The following is a 21,092-nucleotide window of genomic DNA, read 5'->3' on the forward strand; positions in this document are numbered from 1 at the left end:
TTTCTAAGCAGTCACAGACCCCCTGAGTAGGCTTTGTGGACCCCCAGGGGTCACCGGACCACTGGTTACCATTGCACTAGACAATATGGAGAAAACAGTATGTCTGCTAGAGGAGGAATACTGCAACATAGATTATTTCTACTGTCCTGGAGGGTTTGAGGGGAAAGAAGTGGTGGTCAGCCTGGACTACTATATTTACTTTTAGGATCAAGCCAGAAATATGGAGATCCTACAAATGAACACAGAATGATGAAATAAAAATAAACACACCAAGTCTGGGTGATGTTTTTTATCCTTTGGCTTTATTTGTCATTAAGGTTTCTACATGAATAAGACAAATTTGGCAGGCTCTCCACCGGTAACATTGTTAACTTTTGCCAGGGCAGTTTTAATTTCCATTTGAAGTTTCACATGATGGTAAGCAAGATACACCATTTCCTGCTATTTGCCAGTGGTTACAATTTCTGTCCTTAAAAAATAAGGCTTTTGTGCTTTTCTCATTACATGACTGGCAATATGACTATAATAGGAAAGACGTGTTTTTTAGATCTGTTTTATATTATAAAAGATTGAACTCTTCCCTCAGCAAGTCCCCTAGTAGTCTTGTATTAGGAATTGCATAAGAAGTTGAGTTTTGGAAGCATTTTGTAAGCTTTGTCACATTATGACAGTTTTGGATATTACAGAGAGTTGTGACAGTAGTAAAGCACAGCACTCTGTAATGCCCACATGTTTCTGGTGTGTATTACCAGAATGAGGGGCATATTTATACTCTGTTTGCGCTGAACTTGCTTCATTTTTTTTACGCAAATTTGGCGCAAACTTACCTCTATATTTATATTTTGATGCTAGACCCATCTAGCGTCAAAATATAGGCGATAACATCATTTTTGGGATGTGTGAAACCACCTTGCGTCAATGAGATGCAAGGTAGGTGTTCCTGTGCAAAAAGTGACTCAAAGCCCCTAGCGCCTTATTTATCCACCCGTGCAAAAAAGGTGCATGGGTGGGAGTCGGGCCTAAATAATGGCACTAAGCATAATTTAACGCCTGGGTCAGACCAGGCATTAAGGGACATGTGGACCCATTTCCATGGTCAAACATCGCGGAATGGGCCCACAGGTGCCCACCCCAAACCCTAGGAACACCCACACCAGAGGGACACCAGAGGATGGGGGACCCCATCCAAGGAAAGTAGGTTAAGTATAGGTAAGTATTTTATTAAACATTTTTAAGTGCCATTCGGGGCCCTGAAATAGGCCCCCGGCATGGCACTGGGTGCAATGGCCATGCCCCGGGGACACTGGCCCCCTGTGCTGGCCATTGGGGTGTGGGCATGACTCTTGTCTTTTATAAGACAGTAATCATGTGGTATGGATGGTTTTGCATCAGGAAATGATGCTAGGCTGGTTAACAGCATTTTTTTCCGCCTCTAACCAGCCTAGCGTCATTTTATGAGGCAAAACCTCCTTCCCCTGTACCGCCACCGCCACTCGACTAACATAATTTTTCTAGACCCTAGCCCACTCTTAGTGCCGGCTTTCGGGATTCCATAAATTTGGCACCCGGCTCACACTTTGGAATGACACAAGCCGGCTAAATACTTTTAGCCACAAAACTGCATTTGCGCAGTTTCACAGCAAAAAGTATAAATATGGGCCTGAGTTTGCCAGAATGACTGCAGTTGCAGCATTCAGTTCCAAATTAATTTGCATCCTCTACATAAGGTGGAGATTGCTGCATACAAACCCTCCTGCTACACATAAAAATGTATACATAGTTTATAGGAGAACACTTACAACACTTGTATCTCAGTATTATGAAATGAAGGACCAGACTGAAAGAAGTAGGTGCAGGCAGCAGACAAGCAAACATAATGGACATTGTGACTGGACCAACATTGGCTGTAAGAAAATGCAAAGATAGAGAAAAAGACAGGGAAGTAAAGAGGTTTGATAAAGGGCAGCCACATACTATTTGGAATGTCAAGTGTGCATCATGACAGTGTCTAAGGGAAGTAAAGAAGTATCATCAAACATTAAATGGCTTTGGCAGTCAGGTCTAAATTCACCACCGCTGGGAAAAATAAGGAATTTGAAGAGGTACTACCTTAAGCCGTCACAACACAATACATTCCTCTATTCCCATTCCTCAGCCTGTAAACTGTTGTTCTCTTGTCAGGATTGGTGTCAGGTGTCATGTGCTTCTGTGTCATGGTGCTAATTGCAGATGGTACCAGAAAAGCCAGCCAGAATTGTAAAGTACTAAAGAAAACCAAAGTTAAAATAAGGGAACCCATAAAAGCTTACAAGTGGTGGCAAAACAGACTTCTTGGCAAAGGTAAAATAATTTATTTTAAGAAGCAACTTAGATTTTTAAATAGGGGTTGCTGGGTGGATGTTGACTGAACTGTGAAAATAACGGGGACTGGCTGTACATGTGGTCTTACAGACCACTCTTAAATGCATGACCTCTCTCAATTGCATCCATGCTTCCTGCCAAAAAGAGGGTGTGCCCATTCATGGGGTTGGTCTGTGCAGTAAGATAATACAACAGAGTTAGATCTGGCTAGGATGAGGTGAGTCAAGGGAGAAGGGAGCAGTGGCAGAACTTTGATTGTCACAAATTCTCTCTGCAGTACCTTTGGCCACCCAAAATGCTGTGCATTTTGTACAGCAGAATGTCTGCACCCACCAACTGTGCATGTCAGTGATGGAGCACCGAGTCCCAGAGCTACCACTGCTATTACATGTCTCTCATTTTAAACAATGTTTTATTTCTATTTTCAACCTTATAAACAGCATTACATTTACATAGACACATATATCATTGAACACCTCAACAATGTTGGTAAGGTATATTACCATCATATTCATTACATTATCAGTGACATATCTCAAACGCCTGTTAATCAACCTGGAGGACTATCAGCAGCATATGTAGTCATAAAAACAAGACATCCAGCCATCAGAGGTCAACCCTCTGGCACTTCATCCATTTTTCCTATACCTTCTCAAGTTTCTGAGCATCCCCTTTTTTTTGTAAAAATACTGTTCAGCAATGTTTCACCAAAACATATTGGAGAACCACCCACCTGCCTCATATTTTAGGAAATTATCTGATAGAGACTTCTAGCTGCAGATTGTCTGTCTTTGAATTCTCCCCAGGTGTCAAACTGGATCCAGAAGACTTTTCATGAGCAGTACCCATGCATGCTGATAGGTGGTGTTGAATGGCTCTATGTGCATTGTCAGCCTCATCTGTGCTGGAAGTGACATTGCTTAACCTATATAGGTGTCACGCAGGTGTGCTGGGTAATTTCTTTTCTTTCAGTGCCAGCCAGTGCTGATGCAACAGAAGAGCTACCCCTCAGTCAGTTCTTGACTGGACTTTTTTTACTTTTTGTCGACGATTTTTTAGGTTTACCTCCAAGTGTGTCAAGGATGTCATCAAATAACATGGGTTTTAAGCCCTGAGGAGCCTGTCACTGGCTGATGTCAGTGAAGGATCTGCACCTTGTCTGTCTGTGTTATTTGGACTGCAACCATGACCCGAAGTCATGGTCTGTTTGCCAGGCCATGCATCCAAAGGCTTTGAGGGAGTGGTCCCTAAAACTGATAGCGGCCCAGCATGCAACTCCACACAGGTCGGGGTCCCAGTCGAGGGGAATGTCCCAGAACTGGTCAAGTCATTGTCGTCCCACTCCAAGTCCTTGGGACAATCAGGTAAGTTGAGCCACAAGAAGAAGAACAAGAATTTGAAGCAGGATTTTACTTCTCTTTGTCTGTCGGGCGACGCGACATGGGAGCATCTGCATTCTATGCCTCGTTCCTCTGAACCTGTAACTGGCCCAGCTACAGGAGGTGGAGCACCCACATCCCCTGCCAAACTTAAGGAGTTCTATGAGGCCATGCACTTAATTTTTGGGCAGTCCAACTCTGTAGGAGCGCCTTTAGACCACACAAAGCCAGAGGGGGACCCCATCTGGTTTCTCGTTGGCGGCTTCGGCCTCAGCTCCTATGTGCCCCCAAGGATCCTGTCCTGGATCCGGACTGACACTGGTTCATACCATCTCAACCTTCCCCAGTGCCAGTCCTGATGACGAGACACCCAGCGCTGCCGGTGCCCCCCGGCGGGACCATCCCCATTGTCACCCCTGATTTCGACACAGAGCTGAGTGAGCGCCACCTGATGCTGATGGTGGCAGGAGCCTTGCCTCCTAGATCTGGGCCCTATTCCCTTGGGCTAGGCCTCAGGGAAGACTAGGAGGGGTCAGTGGACCCTTCCGAATACCAGCCCTATAAGGAAGAAATGCACTGGTGTGAGGATCTGGGTGAATCAGGTGGACAGGACACCTCTCCAGATACTAGTATGCTTTCTCCCCTTACCTTGGCTACTGAGGAGAGAGTTTCCTACGCAATGGCTGTGAGGAGGGAAATTGAGGTCCTAGACCTTCAGCTACCTACCGTGGCAGTCAAGACTAATCTCTTGACAGAGGTGCTGCAACCGGAAGTTTCTACATTGAAACCCCTACTCTCGTACAGTGATGTCCTCACGGACATCCTTTTGGGTACCTGGTCCAAACACAGCACAGGGGCTCCTGTGAATAGGACGACTGCTCGCTGCCATTGACCCATACCTGGTGACCCAACCTTCCCCATGGAACACCTTACCCCTGAGAGTTTTGTGGTCCAAGCCTCAATTTCCCCGAATAGGAAATCCAAGAGGCTGGACTCATTTGGGAAAAAAAATGTTTTCTTCCGCCAGCCAGGCATTGCGGTCCATGAACACAGCATGCCTTTTGGGCCATTATTCCCACACTCTGTGGGACACAGTTGCGCAAGTGCTGCCATTGGTTCCAGAGGAGTCCCCTGCCATACTTTCTCAGGTTGTTGCAGATGGGAGAGACGCAGCGAAGTTCAAAATTAATTGCAGACTTGACATGACCGACTCGTTAGGCAGAGCGGTTTCAACAACAGTGGCCCTGAGGCGCCACACCTGCCCGAGGACGTCTGGCTTTTTGGGGACTGTCCAATCTTCCCTTATAGACATGCCCTTCAATGACTTCTGTCTCCTCGGATACAAGGCAGATTCGGTGCTTGAGCACTTCAAACACTGTCTGATTACGGCCAGGTTCTTGAGCCTCGCTGCAGCCCCCAAGACCTTGAATCTGCCCTTTGCTCTTTTTGTGGCTACAAAAGGGGCTTCCAGGTGTGCCAATTCCCATCCAGCCACTATGCTGCGCTTGCTCCCAGCCTCTGCTTCGACAAGGGCACTGTACCCCCTGCCCTCGTGTGTTACGTGGCCAGTGGTCTGGTCAGTTCCCTCTAAACCCTCTTAGTCTGCCCCTTTACCACTATGGGCACTCCGCTGGCAGCAGGATTTGCCATTGCCAGCCCCACTGGCTGTCTCTGACAATGGGCAGGTGGGTTTTGCAGATTGTCTGAAGGGGCTACTCCCTCTCCATTGAGACTACCACTACCTCCATCCCAACCAGATGATAGAGGATCATATGTCCCTTCTACGCAAGGAAGTCAGGGCTCTCTTGGCCAAGGGAGCCATAGAGAGGGTTCAGGTGCCAGAAGTAGGATGTGGTTGTTATTTCCACTACTTTTTGTTTCCTAAAAATGACAAAGGTCTTCACCCTATTTTAGATATTCAAGCCCTCAGTCTCTTCCTCAAGAAGGCAAAATTCAGAATGCTCACATTGGCTCATGTCTTATCTGCCCTAGACCCAGGAGACTGGATGGTAACATTGGACTTGCAGGACACTGACTTCTACATCCCTGTCCTGCCTGCCCACAGGTGTAACCTGTGGTTTGTGGTAGGCCACAACCACTTTCAGTTCACCATGCTTCCCTTTTGTCTTACCAGTCTCCGTTGGGTGCTCACCAAGGTGAAGGTGGTAGTGCAGCTTATCTGCGGAGATCAGGGGGGCCAGTATTCCCCTAGCTCAACGACTGGCTGTTGAAGGCGAGCTCACCCTAGGCTGTCGGCTCCTACCTCTAGACAATGTGCCAGTGTCACACCTTACTCCCTCTCAGACACTCCCTTTCATCAGAGCCATTCTGGACACGGTGCAGTTTCCGTTATACATTCCCGAACGGATACGATACAGATGTTTTAACCTCTATCGTGGATTTCAGTGAGAGTGACTCTGAGTCTGCTGGGCCTTATGGCCAGCTGCCTCCTGCTGATGACACATTCCCACGGCATATGCGGGCTCTGCGGTGGGACCTGAGGGTCCAGTGGGTGCAGCTTCAGGGGAATTTCTCCAACATGGTCCAGATCTCAGAGGGAACTGCAAAAGACCGGTAATGGTGGCTAACGAACCACGATTGGGTCAGAGGCAGACCCCTCTCCCCTCCCCAACCAGGTCTCACAGTAGTGACAGATATGTCACTTTTGGGATGAGGCGGCCATCTGGCAGAGGTGGAGATCAGAGGACTATGGTCTCTGGTGGAATCTGGACCCCACATCAGCCTGCTGGAGCGCGGAGCGATTTGATTGGCATTTAAAGCTTTTCTACCCTCCATCAATGGAAGGCTAGTGCAGGTGTTCATGGACAACACCACCACCATGTGGTATTGCAACAAATAGGGCTGGAGGTTATGGACCCTTTGTCAAAAGGCTCTGCGCCTCTCAACATGGCTTAAAAGCAGGGCATATCCCTGGTAGTTCAACACCTGGTGGTTCTCTGAATGCCAGATCTGACAAACTCAGCCCAAGATGCCTAGCGGATCACAAATGCATCTCCACTTGGAGGTGGCACAAGAGTCTCTTTCAGCAGTGGGGAGAGCCTTGGTTATATCTGTTTACCTCCACTGAGAATGTGCAATGTCATCAGTTTTGCACGCTGAAGTTTCCAAGGTGGCTGTCGCTCTGAGATGCTTTTCATCTCGATTGGAGCTCAGGGCTCCGGTATGTCTTTCTTCCCATACCACTCCTACCCAGAGTTCTGAAGAAGATCAGGAACGTCCCGGCCGAAGTCATCCTTGTGGCTCCAGACTAGGCATAGAGAGTCTGATTTTCTGAGCTACTGAGCATTGCCATTGATCCTCCGATCAGACTGACCCTTTTGGAGCATCTTCTGTCAGAGGCAGCAGAGTTTTTTTTTACCCAAACCTATCCACTCCCTGCCTTCTTGCAGGGAGATTGAGTGGTTGAAGTTGTCAGATTTTGACCTTCCTCCTGAAGTCTGTAACATCATCTTGGCAGCTAGGCATTCCTCCACCGAAATGGTATACGCCCGCTGTTGGACGAAATGTGTGGCATTGTGCAAAGAAAAGTCTGCTGATCCCCTTTCTGCTCCTCTTTCTGAGGTTTTACTTTTTATTCTTTCCATGCCCTGCAGGGCTCTCCTTTCGTCACTCTTAAAAGCTATTTATCTGTCATATCTTCCGTCTTGCGGTTGCTTGATCAACCCTCTTTGTTACTTAGGTTCCTCAAAGGTCTTACTCATCTCTTTCCTCATTCCACAGTTCATTATGCCCCAGTGGAACCTTAATGTGGTTCTAACTTTTTTGATGCGTCCTCCTTTCGAGCCTCTCCACAATTGTTCCCTCAGGTTTCTCACATTGGAAACAGCCTTCCACGTGTCAATTACATCTGCCCGTCGAGTGAGTAAGCTACAGGCCTTGTCATCTAAGCTGTCTTACCTCTCTATACATCCTGACAAACTAGTGCTTCGCACAAGGGCTCCTTTTCTACAAAGAGTGGTCACACCCTTTCACTTCGGCCAATCAATCACCCTGCCTACTTTTCATGCACCCCCACATTCTTCTAAGAAAGAGGAGAGACTCCACCGTCTGGTCCCAAAAAGAGTATTAGCATTCTACCTTGATCATACCTGTGAGTTCGGGGTGGACAACCAACTCTTCGTGGGGTATGCAAAGAAAGGTCAGGTGGTGCAGAAGCGAACCATCTCTCTTTGGGTAGTGCTCTGCATCAAAATGTGCTATATACTGGTCAAAAAACAACCTCAATGTTTGAAATCTCACCCTCCACTAACACCACACTTTTAGCACATAATGAACGCAGCACAAAAGACTCTGCATGTGCTCATAGCAGTAGTGTTTGTAACCATTTATCAGAATCCGGGGCAAAGGGCACCTTCCACTGCATTGCAATCAGCCTTTTAAAAAGAACAAACACAAGATCAATAAAAAGGTGTAGGTTTTTATCACCCTTGGCTTTGGGATGAAGACTGAGAACACAGGATTTAGGGGTGGGGGTCAGCACATGGCCTCTGGAAGTGGGATATATGCGCTTCAGCCGTGGGGGGGAGTAAGCATAAAGTGTGTAATTAAATAGTGTAAAATGGAATCTGGGATTTCGGGATACCTCCTTTACCCGCTGAAGAGGCCATGCCCATGCTCTGCCCATCAAGGGTTGTTGGAGAGCTTCATCCTACCGGGCTCATGCCTTTCCTAGGTCCACGAAAGCATTAGAGATTAGTGCCCCATATAGAGTTGAAGTACCTTATGTGTTCCACTGTATGTGAGGAGTGTATGTATAGGGTGGGCGACTGAGGCGGCTCTGTCTCCCCAGATCCCCAAATGGCTTTCACCATGTGTTGTATGGCGTGTATTTGTTCATAATATTCATGCAGGGCCTGAATAGTTATTCATGGAAAAGGTCTCCTAAAGTGTCAATTCCAGCCAATCTCCAGGGGGCCAGGTTGTGTTGAGCGGCCAGCTCCAGCACATCCAGCAATTGTTCCAAACTGATGGGGATGGTGGGGCTACAGCCATGCACAAATTGTTGCCAACACCCCTGCACTGTCATCATTAGACTCAATCCTCTTAGCTGAGGACAAGTAAGGTTGGTCAACCAGGTGTAGGCACTTAGGTTGCCGAGCCAAGACTGAACAGCAGTCTGCTCAGCACCTGGGGTCACATAAAACCAGCTCATCAGCCACTGCACCTCTTCTGTTGCATAGTAAAATTCAAAATTAGGGGCACCCATGCCTCTATCATGGAGTGTTGATTGTGCTATAGCCAGGACTACTCCCTGATGATCCATCCCCCATATCAAGGCTAATAAGAGGCCATTCATTTCTGGGACAAAACTTTTTGGGAGTACAGTATTCAACTCAGCACAAAATACAGCAATCTGGGGAGCATTAGCTAACTGCCCCAGCAGAGAGAGGGGTAGGAAACACCAAAAATAAAGTGAGCCTCACACCAAACGCACTTCTCGATCCACGCTATCCTCTTTAAGAACCCTGTCGGTACGACAGATTTGAATACCCAAATATTTAAACGTATCACAACGCCACTTGAGTCTCTGCCCTGGGGCTTCATCTCTTTGGAGCTCGGGGGTCAGAGCAAGGGGGTACAGGCATGATTTGGGCCAGTTGACCTTGAGGCCTGAGACATCTCCAAATCATCCTGTTGGCACATTAAGACTGGTAGTGAAGCTCCGACGTCTCGCAGAAAGACCAATGCATCATCTGCATAGAGGGACACGATTTAGTGAAGGTTCAGTTACTGAATCTCCAGTCCTGTGCGTGTCATCACAGGTGATAGGGAAGTGGCTCTATGGCAATCATAAGGAGCAGTGGTGACAGCGGACACCCTTGTGGGTTGCTTCAAGAAATTGGAAATCTATCAGATATCAATTGACCCTTTCTCACTCTACAGTCAGATTTCAGTATAGTGTGCGGATCCACCCCAAAAACTTGTCTCCGAACCCCATGGCTGCATCGGTTTCAATAGGTATTCCCAACTCAGGGTCGAAAGCTTTCTAGGTGTCAAGAAACAAGTGCCTCCGGGGGTGTATCATGAATAACCCGTAATAGCAGTCTTATGTTGAGGAAGGTGCTATGTCCAGAAGTAAATCCAGACTGATCATTGTGTATCATCATCTCGATCAACGGAAGTAGTCTGTTGGCGAGCACCTTTCCCAAGACTTTGCAGTCCAGATTAAGATGGGAGAGCGGACCAAACCTCCAGTGGGTCACGTCCTGGATTGGGGAGGACCACTATCAATGCTTTGTGCAGAGAGTCTGGGAGTTGGCCGCACTGCTGGCTTCATCAAACACCTCCAGGGGAGGGGGGCTAAGCAGGGCAGAGAACGTGACATAGTATTCCACTGGTAGCCCATCCAACCCTGGGGTCTTGATGTGGCTATCTGACCTACGACTGCTATGACCTTCTCTTTGAATAGGTTTGTCCAGTTTAGCCATCTGAAGTGAAGACAGGCGTGGTAGCGGGAGTCCAGTCATGAATTCATGTAACAAATGAGGGTGCAGGTGTCTGAGCACATCACTAATGTCCACCCACGCGGAGGCCAGAGAGCCATCACATCTAATGACACAAATGAGGGTGCGCTGCTGGTCTTTTACTAACCAAACTAGTAGTATGCCCGACCGGTCACGTTCTACATTCACCATAGTTAGCCGGAGTTTGTAATCATGAAACCAGAGTCTCGTCTCCGCCTCCCTATACTGTTCACGCAAATGTTGGAAATGTTCAATCCCCCCACCCCAGGGGCAGCTACTGCTCTCTGTAAGGGACATAGATTCTTCTCTATCCCGCGTAATTGGGCCTGTAACATCCATCGGACTCCCCAGCTTGTAACCATGCAGTGACCCCTCACTACCACTTTGTGTGCATCCCATTTTGTGACCCTGAAGGGAGTAGATCCCTTGTTAAGGTCGAAGTAATGGGTAGTGCATGTCGAAAAGTGTTCTCTGAAGGGAGAGTCCATCAGTGCGTCAGTTTGGAGGCCCCAGATAGGAATACGAGCATGCGGTCTGCCCCACGGCAGAACAGCATGCAACAGGCAACGGTCTAAGAGCTTTGGGGCTACGTATTCCAGTCGAATGGCCATGGGGCCCAAGTGGTCATTGTAAAGAATCAAGTCAATCTAAGTATGGAGATTATGACCCGGGGAGTAGAATTAATATTCACGGTCTGTAAGGTGTCCCAGCCGCCACACACCATGTATGCTTCCCGTACCACACTGCATCTGGCATGCAACTTAAGTGCTCACCCCAAGGACCTGGTGCTTTCAGATCACAGAACAGTGCAGGAGTATGCGTATTAAAGAATTCTGTTTGGTTCGAATTCAGTGCATAGATCCCCAGAAGCATTAACTGTGCCCCCTCTAAGTGGCTGTCCACTACCACATATCTACAACTGTCATCCACAGTGTGCCGTCTTGACACATATCGGACCCCTGGCACAATCCATATGAGCACACCCAGGACGAACACCAAGGAGGTAGTACCATAAACCTGCCCCCTCCATTTGGCCCAGACTTTCTGGTTTTCGCAGCCGTAAGATGTGTTTCTTGTAACAGGGGACAGTGAATATAGCAGCACTTGAGATAGGCATAGACTCATAACATAACGTTTAGCAGGGATTACCATGCCGGATACATTCCATGTCACCACAGTGTATTGCATGGTGAGAGTGTCAGTGCATGTCCCCATGGTGTACCCCAGAGTTGTGTGTGTCAGGCAGTAGCCATGGCCTCAAGGTTATCCACACTCATGTATCCAGTGACACAGTAGTGAACAATGCAGTATTCCTTCCCACATGTGTGCACTCCCCAGGAGTCGCGGTATGTACAGTGGCTTCTCAAAAACAAATTTAAAATAACTGACGGAACAGAACAGTTGTAACCCCCTCTGACCAGGTGACACGTAAGTCTCTAGCCTAACACCCTTGAGCAATACCCATAAGGTAATAGAACAGGCAAAACATGTCCATTTTGGAGTCTCTCTGAGGGCGTAAAATTATAAAGTCCCTCATTCCCGAGGCATAGGCCAAATATGAGGAAACTTCCTTCCAGACACCTCATGTCTCACAGCTTACCTTGAAGAGCCCCAAGGCACATCAGCCCATAAGATATACAAGTTTGCCCAGTGTTGGAACCTGCCATATCTGCATCACAGGTCATCTGCAGAGGGTGAGGTGACTTTCAGGCCCTGGAGGACGCCAGCTGCTGATGATATTGAACCACCAAGTCTGATCCAGACTCCGATGGGGACTCAGCACAGAAAAGAGCAAAGGAGTTTGTTTTGTGCTGTGAAGCCTCTGACACCACTTGTGCCTGCTTTGCCACCACCTGATATCGGGATGGTTTTAGCTTTCTGAGTCTCTGTTTGCACAGTTGAGGTTTCAGCACCACCCATTCACAAGTACCTGGTTCCTATGCTGGGCCCTCCACCAGTCCCTTGGAGTGGAGCAAAGTCCACTCATTCTCCGGTGAAAAGAAAATGAATGTTCTATCACCATCAATCACCCTGATTTTTTCTGGAAAAAGAAGTGCATATTTAAAGTTCAGCTCATAAAGGCTTTGTTTGACTGTGAGGTACGAGCTGCGGAGCTGCTGCACTTCCATTGTAAGGTCAGGATATGCCATAATACTTGCCTTTTCATAGTGCTGTGGTCCCTTCACACTGAACTGTTGTAGCAGCAAGTCCTGGTCCCGGTAATTAAGAAGTCGAGCAATGATAGGACGTGGTGGCGAGCCCAGAGGAGGACATCTGTCTGGTATCTGATGTGCCCTCTCTATGAAAAAAAATAGGAAATGTATCTGCAAGCACTGTAGCCATTAGCCATTGTTTAAGAAACAGCTCTACAATGGGGCCTTCAGATCTCTCAGGGAATCCCAGCAGGTGAATGTTATTGCACCTTGAGCATGCCTCCCTGTCGTCTGCTCTGACCGGCAGTGGGACTGCCCCACAGTAGGCCACACCAGCTCCTGCACTGTGGTTACTGCTACTGACATGGGGGTTACAACCCTCAAATGTGGTGTTGGGCGATGCAGACCCTCCCAGCGTGCACCAGGTGATGTTGAGGTGTATGGCTCGATGGGGAGGATAAATGCAGAATCAGTTACGGGCTTCCGTCGGAGCTCTTTAGAAAGCGGCCGATGCAGTCATCATCGTGGCCATGCCCACCCAGCCTAAGTCTATCTTAAGTTAGAAACAGTAATTTGTTAATTATGTCCTTTGCCATTTAGAAGCAGATTTCCAGTATTATTTAAGGCACAAGTACATGAGTTAAATGGACTAAAATAAACCTAAATAATAGGAGAGATAAACTGAAGTATTGTCTCATCCAAAAAATGTGAGCTATATTTTGACAGGTCCTTCTTTTCATTTTCACCAGATAAAGTGCATTAACTTATACACTTGTTGAATTGCCTATTCCCCAAAGTTGCCCTACCACATTCTCACTTTTCTACATCAGAAGTCTTTCAGTCTTGTATGATGCAGATAACACCATACCAAAACTTTTCCATCTTCTAAGTGTACCCCAGGCCGTTATACAATAGAATTGACATAAAACTACATGATATCCATGCAGAACATGAAATTCACTCTGCTCCCCTCCTCCCCAGAGTAAAGTGATGACTCTTTCCTTTGGAAAGATCGGCAGCTGCACTTGGCAATTGGTGTTGGGTAAACCATTGTTATTTGTGTACACTGCTGGGGCCATCAAGCCAACAATGTCACAATAAGTAAAGGGATAATGAATGCTTAATTTGTTCCTTATTCAGAACTTGGTGGACGGTTACTCCGTCACAACATTGACGAATATTTTGCCTGCTGAAATCTAAATCCCATTGGATATAATGGGGTTTAGATTTTGGAAGACAGGATATCTGTCACCATTATGACAGATTGACCTGCCCGTCAGGTTCTAAATCAGGCCCTTAGTTGTCAACACCGGCACTTATGACAGTCTGCCACATGGTGGCAGTGTCTATCTAATTTAGAGATTAGGACAACAGCAGTTGTTAATTCATTCAATACACATTAAAAATGACTAATACCTGCCACCCAGGCCATTCTTATAACTGTGGGGGCCCGAATTAGTCTGAACTTTCACACTTTTAGAAGTGTGGTAGTTAGTAGTTATGTTGGTACTGTCATTGATAGTGCTGAGTAGAGCAATGGGTGGCTAAGCTACAGTGGCCTCCCGATAAGGGCCTAGAGGTGTAACAAAACTTGAGCCCCCCCCCACACAAAGTACATGGAGGAGATACTCAAAAGCTCTCAGGCCCGGGTACTGAGGGGGCCCACTGGAGCTCGCCCCCTTCCACCCCCCCCCCCCTCTGCAGCACTGCGGGGCTGCAGAGCCCTGCCACTTAATTTTATTTTAACAAAATAAGCACTGGGGATACTACTGAATCCTTATTGATCTTTGAAGATTGATAGTGGTTCAAGTATTTTGTCTTTACTGGATTATTCTTTTCTGAAAAGTGTTAATATAAAGGTAAGCCGCTCAGCCCAGTAGTGTATTTTACTGTTCTGTATAATCCTATTTTCTTTATCTACCTCTTCACAAAAACAACTGTTCCACTGCAACTTTGAAGTATTAGGCATGGTTGTAGAAATAAATATTAAACACTTTTTGGTTATCATAAACCATTTCTATTAAGTAAAATGTAGTTGAAAAACCTCAAATGTAATATACCACACTACATGTATAATGGCTTACTTCCATCAACAGTCAAGACATCTCTGTGGCAAGTTGCTTCACCCAGTTTTGTCTGTGGAAATATAGCCTGGTGAATATTGTTACATGGATATTGATAATAGGTAATGAAAGGAAAGCCTGTGTAGTTTGCTCCTTCCCCTGCCTGCTGCAACATAACTTGCCCTATCCTTTAGAGTTTGGTGTCAAAATCGGTACGAGACTTGGGAGAAATGCAATCAAATGATAGTTTTGCCCACTTTGTTCATGTTACTTCCACATTTGTGCATGCTATTTGGTGATAGTGCTAAAGAGGGCACAAATGCCAATAATTGCAGTTTTAGAACTACTTCCAGGGTTAACATGTGCATGTAGGCCGATCATGCAATCTTTCTACTTAAGCTATCATGATAATGTTCTGACATTGATCTTTTACATATCCGTTTTAATGTTGTTACAAATTTTCCTTCCCATCATTCCTGCTGCAAGTGAGTCTAATTTGTTTGGCTCTCCTTCTGTAGAGAAGAAGTTCCATATGCACTTCTATACCTTCACCCTACAAGTCATAGGCCCTGATTAAAAGTGTCCCAGATGGGTGTGAAGTACTTGTCAGGTGCTGTTAATACCTACAGTTTTCACTGAAAATAAGGAAATGCTTGTGGAATTGTGTGTTTGACTCTACATTCTGTGTGTCCAGGAATTTACAGAACATTTTGCCTCAGTACATTTCTCCAGGTTTGTCCAGCAGAAATTGACTTGGGTAAAATGGTGTGGTGTTGGGGGGGTGATGTTCACTATTCAGTATTTAATTCGATTCTCTGTGCAAACATGAATTTGTTTAATGGGGTCTAATTTCATACACAGAATCTGGGCCTTATTGTCTTATTGATTTAGAGTTCAGTGAATGGGTAACCCGGTCACAAACGTGACAGATATCCCATTGACCGTATTACAAGTGCCATTGTATATAATGCACTTGTAGTAGGACGGACAGATTTCCGTCACGTTTGTGATGAAATAGTCTGTCCACTGAACTGTAAATCAGACCCTTAGGGCCAGGTTTATAAGACCTTAGTGCCACCGGAGAGTCACTTTCAGTGACGTTCCGGTGACGCATTTCCCTGCATTATATTTACAAGGAGGCGTTAAGCTTAACGCCGCCTTATACAAATGGGCCCCTTCGACACAGTTTTCTACATCAGAGGGGCGTGCAATGACTGTTGCTGTGGGCGTTCCACCACAACATGCATTTCTTTTGACGACACCAAAAGCTAAAGCCACCCCAAGGATGGCATTAGCATAGCACAACAAGGAAGAATACTTTTATTCCTCCTCGTTTTTTGCTCTTTCTATGTTGCTGCATTCTGCAGCACACATAGAAAGAGCAAAAGGCCATGAATGATTGTGTATGTGCAGGAAGGTGTCCCTTCCGGCACATAAACAATCATTCCAAAATGATGCTTTGGTACTTCTGTGTGTGCTGCATTTTGCAGCACACATAGAAGTGCCAAATTGCCAGTGAAGACTGTTTATGTGCAGGAAGGGAGGCCTTCCTACACATAAACAATCTATCCCCTCAGTGCAGGGACCCTTGCACTATGGTACAAGGATACCTGCGTTACCCCAGGCAGCTTAATTAGGTGCTGAGGCAGGGGTAAACAAAGGGGTGAACTGTATTCCTGTAAATATGGCGCATCCCTGCATTTCAAAAGTGGCACAGCACGACGCTGCTATTTTTGGTGCAGCACCACACTGTGTCACCTTGTTGTAATCTGGGCCTTAGTTAATAAGGATCAACAAATGTGTGTTTAGGCCATGGATTCTTATGGAGACCATTTCCTTTCTACTTTAGAGTGAGTGTTTTACCTAGCATTTTGTATTTTATTTGCAACTTCACTGAATATTTACATTTTTATGATTTTACAAAAAATTGAACAATTTTTTGTCCCTATGATTTTACCTTTCTCTATTTTCATTGTCTCCCTCTGTTTGTATACCTATTTCCTACCCACAGCCCTTCCCATTACTTTTAAGAAGGAGCTTCATAACAAAGAAGTGGATGACGGTGTAGATGTGGCACTACGCTGTGAGCTTTCAAGGCAAGGTGCCCCCGTGGAGTGGCGGAAAGGCTCAGTGGTGCTCTTACCTTGTGCCAAATATGAGATGAAGCAGGAAGGGGCAGTGGTAGAGCTGGTGATCCACAATACTGAACGGGATGATGCAGCAGATTACACCTGCGACACAGGGGACCAGCAGAGCACTGCCAAACTCACAGTAAATGGTAAGTTTCACATTTGTTCTCACTAGCCACATGAAGGAATTCCAATACGTTTTCATTTATTTATATTGTGTAATTTTATAAACGAATTCATAAAGCAGTAGTCGCAGCCTTAAATAATCGCTCTGAAGCCCTGATTATGACTGGGTTGGTGGTTGTGCAAGCATAGATATCACTAGTTGGGTGTTATTTATAGCACCCAGTAATCACTGAATACATCGAGTATCTCACCCTTTGTAAACGGTTGGCATGTCAAAAGTGCCTAAATTTTAAATAGGCAGAATATACAATATTCACTGCTCCATGCAGATTTTCGTGTAGTAAGCCAGTGGCATAACCCCCCTGCAAAAAGCATGAAAGGGACCGTACCCCCCCACGCAGGGCCGGCTTTAGCTCTCGTGGCGCCTGATGTTACAGTCTTTTTTGGCAGCCCCATAACCTCCTTTTCCACAAATTCCCTCACTACCACTATCCAACGGTGCCCCTCTCCTACATACATTTTTTCTTTTTTTGAAGCACTACTAATTGTTCACTCAGTTTTGTGATCTGCATGGTACACGTTCTTTGCAGCAGGCACATTATCCCTGTCGACTACTTTATGATGAGTAAAAACTGCCACTAGACAAAATTCGGATCTCTCACCAGCAGTAACATTCATCACCAGAGTTATCTCAGCATTGTTATTGTTGCCTGAAAACTTCTGGCCACAAAAGCAAGTTCAGTGCTTCTAAACCCAAAAGTTATTTTTTAAACACAGCACTCACACCAAACTCATTGCACTGGTCGCACCACCCTAAAGCTGGCCCTGTCCCCACGCTACGAACCCAGTCAGGAGCTCTCAGACCAGGGGCCTGTGTACAGTGACTGGTGGGGGATGTGGGGGCGTTTGTTACACCACTGCAGTAAGCACCAAAATCCACGTTATAGCCCAAAAATAGATGCTAGGTGTCATTTATCACATTCAGTTTAGAAAGTGCAGAATCGTTATTTATGTGATGGGATAAATAACACCTTGATTCCAAAGAACTAAGAATCAACCCCTAAGAATAGTTTCTCAGTAAATTTTAAATGTCCTTCAACTAACAATGCATAAAGCCTTTTAGAGTGTAAATTCTGGTTTTGTATCTAAAGTTTTTTACTGTTTATCCCGCTTAGTGGCATGTGTGTTTCTATTTTTCTTAATTATTTGACATTTCATTGTTTAGTTTGTTGACTATTTATGCTTCATTTCAAACTTTAGTTGTGTTCACAGTTAGTTTATATCACAGATTCTGCTAAACCAAAAGGCAGCTCTGAGTTACCGTTTTCAGGAGCTCCACAGTGATCAGACATTACTGGGCTCAGATTGTCCAAAGTAGAGCCGTTTATTCTCTGGTGTCATTAGGTTTTACCTTACTGTTGGATATAACCCGGAACACCGAGTTCACCTCTTTATCAATATACCCTCAGAGTAGCTAGCCAGAGTGATCCAAGGCTTACTCAGGGATGTGGTGTGAGGTACAACTTCTGAGTTCAATCAAGCATTTGTCCATCCAGTACTTCTACTTACAAAGAAAATAACTTTAATCATTGCTCACAGCAAAATACTACCAACGGAAAGCAAACTAATACACATACCTATAACTGGAAGGTTTCTGCGAAAGGGTGTTATCCGGTACCGATCTCAGGAGGCTACCACACTCTTTCTGGTGTTGCAATATTAGTGTGGAAAACAGTAAGTGGCCATAAGGATTGGTGGGATATAACCTCATTTCACTTTTATTGGAGTAATGCAAGCTGTTTTTTTTATTCTGTTCATATCAGCTCCTATGGCAGTTGCAAGGACTGTGCCCCTGCAAGATCTTAGTTGAGCACTGTGCTTTAAATAGTTGTTCATAGTTTATCCCTCTTCAGTCTGCCTACGGGAGATAGGTGTGCATTACTCTTACTCATGTGCAGCCTGCATGAACCATAGACTGTGGCAGCAATTTTCCTGGCAACCTCAAAGCTCAGCATTTTTGCTGATGGTTACAGGAAGAGGTCTGCAATCTACTTGCTCATTCTTTCAAATTGGTACTTTTGATTCACATACAATAAGACAATGGGCCTGATTTAGATCTTGGCGGAGGGGAATACTCTGTCACAAACATAACGGTTATCCCGTCCATGGTATTACAATCCCATTATATCCTATGGAGATCGTAATACAGCAGATGGGATATCGGTCACATTTGTGACAGAGAATTCCATCCACCAAGATCTGAAGTAGGCCCTATGTACACGGCCCTCAAAAATGCTTGCTGAATTTTTTTTGGGTGCCTGTGATGCAAAATAACTGCAGCCTCCACTTTAAAAGTGAAATACAATAACATATTAAAGGGTAGTGGATTAACACAGTGTGACTGGGGCAAGTCACAACGCCCACCATTGATAACATCACAGGATTTGAGATGGCAAAAATACTTTTTTATATACTAAATCAATTTTGCAAGTCAGAAAAGCATTTTGGACTCGCAAAATGCTTTTGCAAACCATTTCCAATCGCAGTTAGTGGGGGGGGGGGTATGTGAAGGGCCTTCCCACCCAATTGTGAGTTGCAATGCTATTTATCAGCCGCAAATGTGGTTACAAACCATTGATCAGTTAGTGACATCTCAAAGGAGGTGGGAATTGATTTGTGAAGGGGAAGATGTTCCCATGGGATTGAGAATTTTGTAGCCACACCCTGGATGAGTATGTAGTAGCAGGTCTAGTGTCCCTATGTTTGTAGGCAATCACAGGGGGCAGTGAATAGTGACCTTTCTAATAAATATTGATTACACAGTTCGTTCTGCAACCCCTTGCAACTGGAGCTTTTTTAATGCAATCTATTAGTACATAGGGCACATCACAAAATTAAAAACTGGTTGCAAAAGGTTGGTGGACAATTTGCAAGCAGTTTTTACAACAAGCTTTTGGTGCACCTGGTGCTTGGTTCTTAGGTAGATGTTAAGGGATAATCCATCAGTTCTGCATGTGAATTAATGTATCATGGGGGTTTAGTAATATGTTAAATTAGATGCTAGGCCATAATGTACCAATATATTTTGTGTGACAACTGTGTAACAATAACTTATTAGGTGATGGATATGTATAAATTATATGCATGGGGGTTCAGTAATATGTACAATTAGATGCTAGGCCATAATGTACCGATATATTTTGTGTGACAACTCTGTAACTATAACTTGTTAAGTGATGGATGTAAATCCATTATATGCTGTGAAATACGGCACTGTTCAGAGATGGTTTACTGCTATTATATCAAGAGATAATATGTGAAAATTGTATGATGCTTATATGTGAGGAGAGGGTGTTTCAATGTCTTAGGGGAGAGTGTATCAGTTATATGCAGGACAATTGTACAGTGATTGCTTATTTGGCGCTAGTGTGTTCATTTTTCTGAGGGGGTGGTCAAAGATTTACAAGTTTGGTGAAGGAGAATATATGATTTGTTACACAGTTGAGTATCCATTGCATGCAAATGGATGGTTTATTGTTTATTTGTCAGGACATAATGATTCAATTATATTGTAGGAAATTGTGTAGTAATTATTTTAGAATCTGAAGTAGACGTTGCAAGCTTGGCAACAGAATGTCAGTTGTGCAGCTCCAGATGGTATATCATTTCATTCTAGAGGATGGTATATTAGTTTTGTATTAGAAGATGGTATATAATTAATACGTTGGGGACAGGTTTTATATAACAGATCAGAAAGTAATATATCAATCACATTTTGGGGGTGGCGCGCTTGTAAGATGTTGGGGAATAGCACAGGAATCATACGGCATGGGTGCTAGATCAGTATACGCTACAGAGGGCTGTGTGTTTTACCTCTATTTCATTTATTCAAGAATCCCTTTATGAACAAGACCCAAGTGCGAGGCAAGACGGTTTTCCGGTTCAGCACATAGGACTTACTGTCACCAGGTCATGCACCTAAAATTGTTTTACTTGTCCTTTAAAGACTCCTCCTAAAGCGCTACTCACTTTTAATGTGCAAATAAAAAATGTAAATGAATTTCCTCACGTCAACAATATCCATAGAGGGTACAAGCAAAGTATAAGCGCTTCATTCTTGGCAGAACTAGCGGCACAGGTTGGGTTGAATAGGTGGAAAACACACAGGATATGCCTGCGCCATTCACAGACTTTGGCGACATGAGAAAATGAATGTAATTTTTCACTGACGCTATAGAGTGCAAATGTTCTTTTGAAAGTGTTTTTTAAGGAGGGGTGTAAATCTATTATCTGGTTATTTTGTATCCGGTTATTTTCCACTGGTCCTGAGTTATTGTTTTGACTTGCCAGTTAGAGCTCTTTTGAAATAATTTGACAGTTACAAATTATAAACAAG

The 21,092-nt window shown here is 45.0% G+C and overlaps 1 protein-coding gene across 2 annotated transcripts in view; it reads left to right on the forward strand.

Annotated features, from left to right (window-relative positions):
• Positions 1–21,092, forward strand: part of OBSCN (obscurin, cytoskeletal calmodulin and titin-interacting RhoGEF) — a 1,961,032-nt gene that overhangs the window by 607,675 nt on the left and 1,332,265 nt on the right. For both annotated transcript variants that reach the window (XM_069211034.1, XM_069211033.1), the window contains one exon: positions 16,453–16,719. In XM_069211034.1, the coding sequence (XP_069067135.1) occupies positions 16,453–16,719 (267 nt within the window). The remainder of the gene's footprint in view (positions 1–16,452; positions 16,720–21,092) is intronic.

The sequence above is a fragment of the Pleurodeles waltl genome, chromosome 10 (assembly GCF_031143425.1).
Source record: "Pleurodeles waltl isolate 20211129_DDA chromosome 10, aPleWal1.hap1.20221129, whole genome shotgun sequence".
NCBI classification, from domain to species: Eukaryota; Metazoa; Chordata; class Amphibia; order Caudata; family Salamandridae; genus Pleurodeles; species Pleurodeles waltl.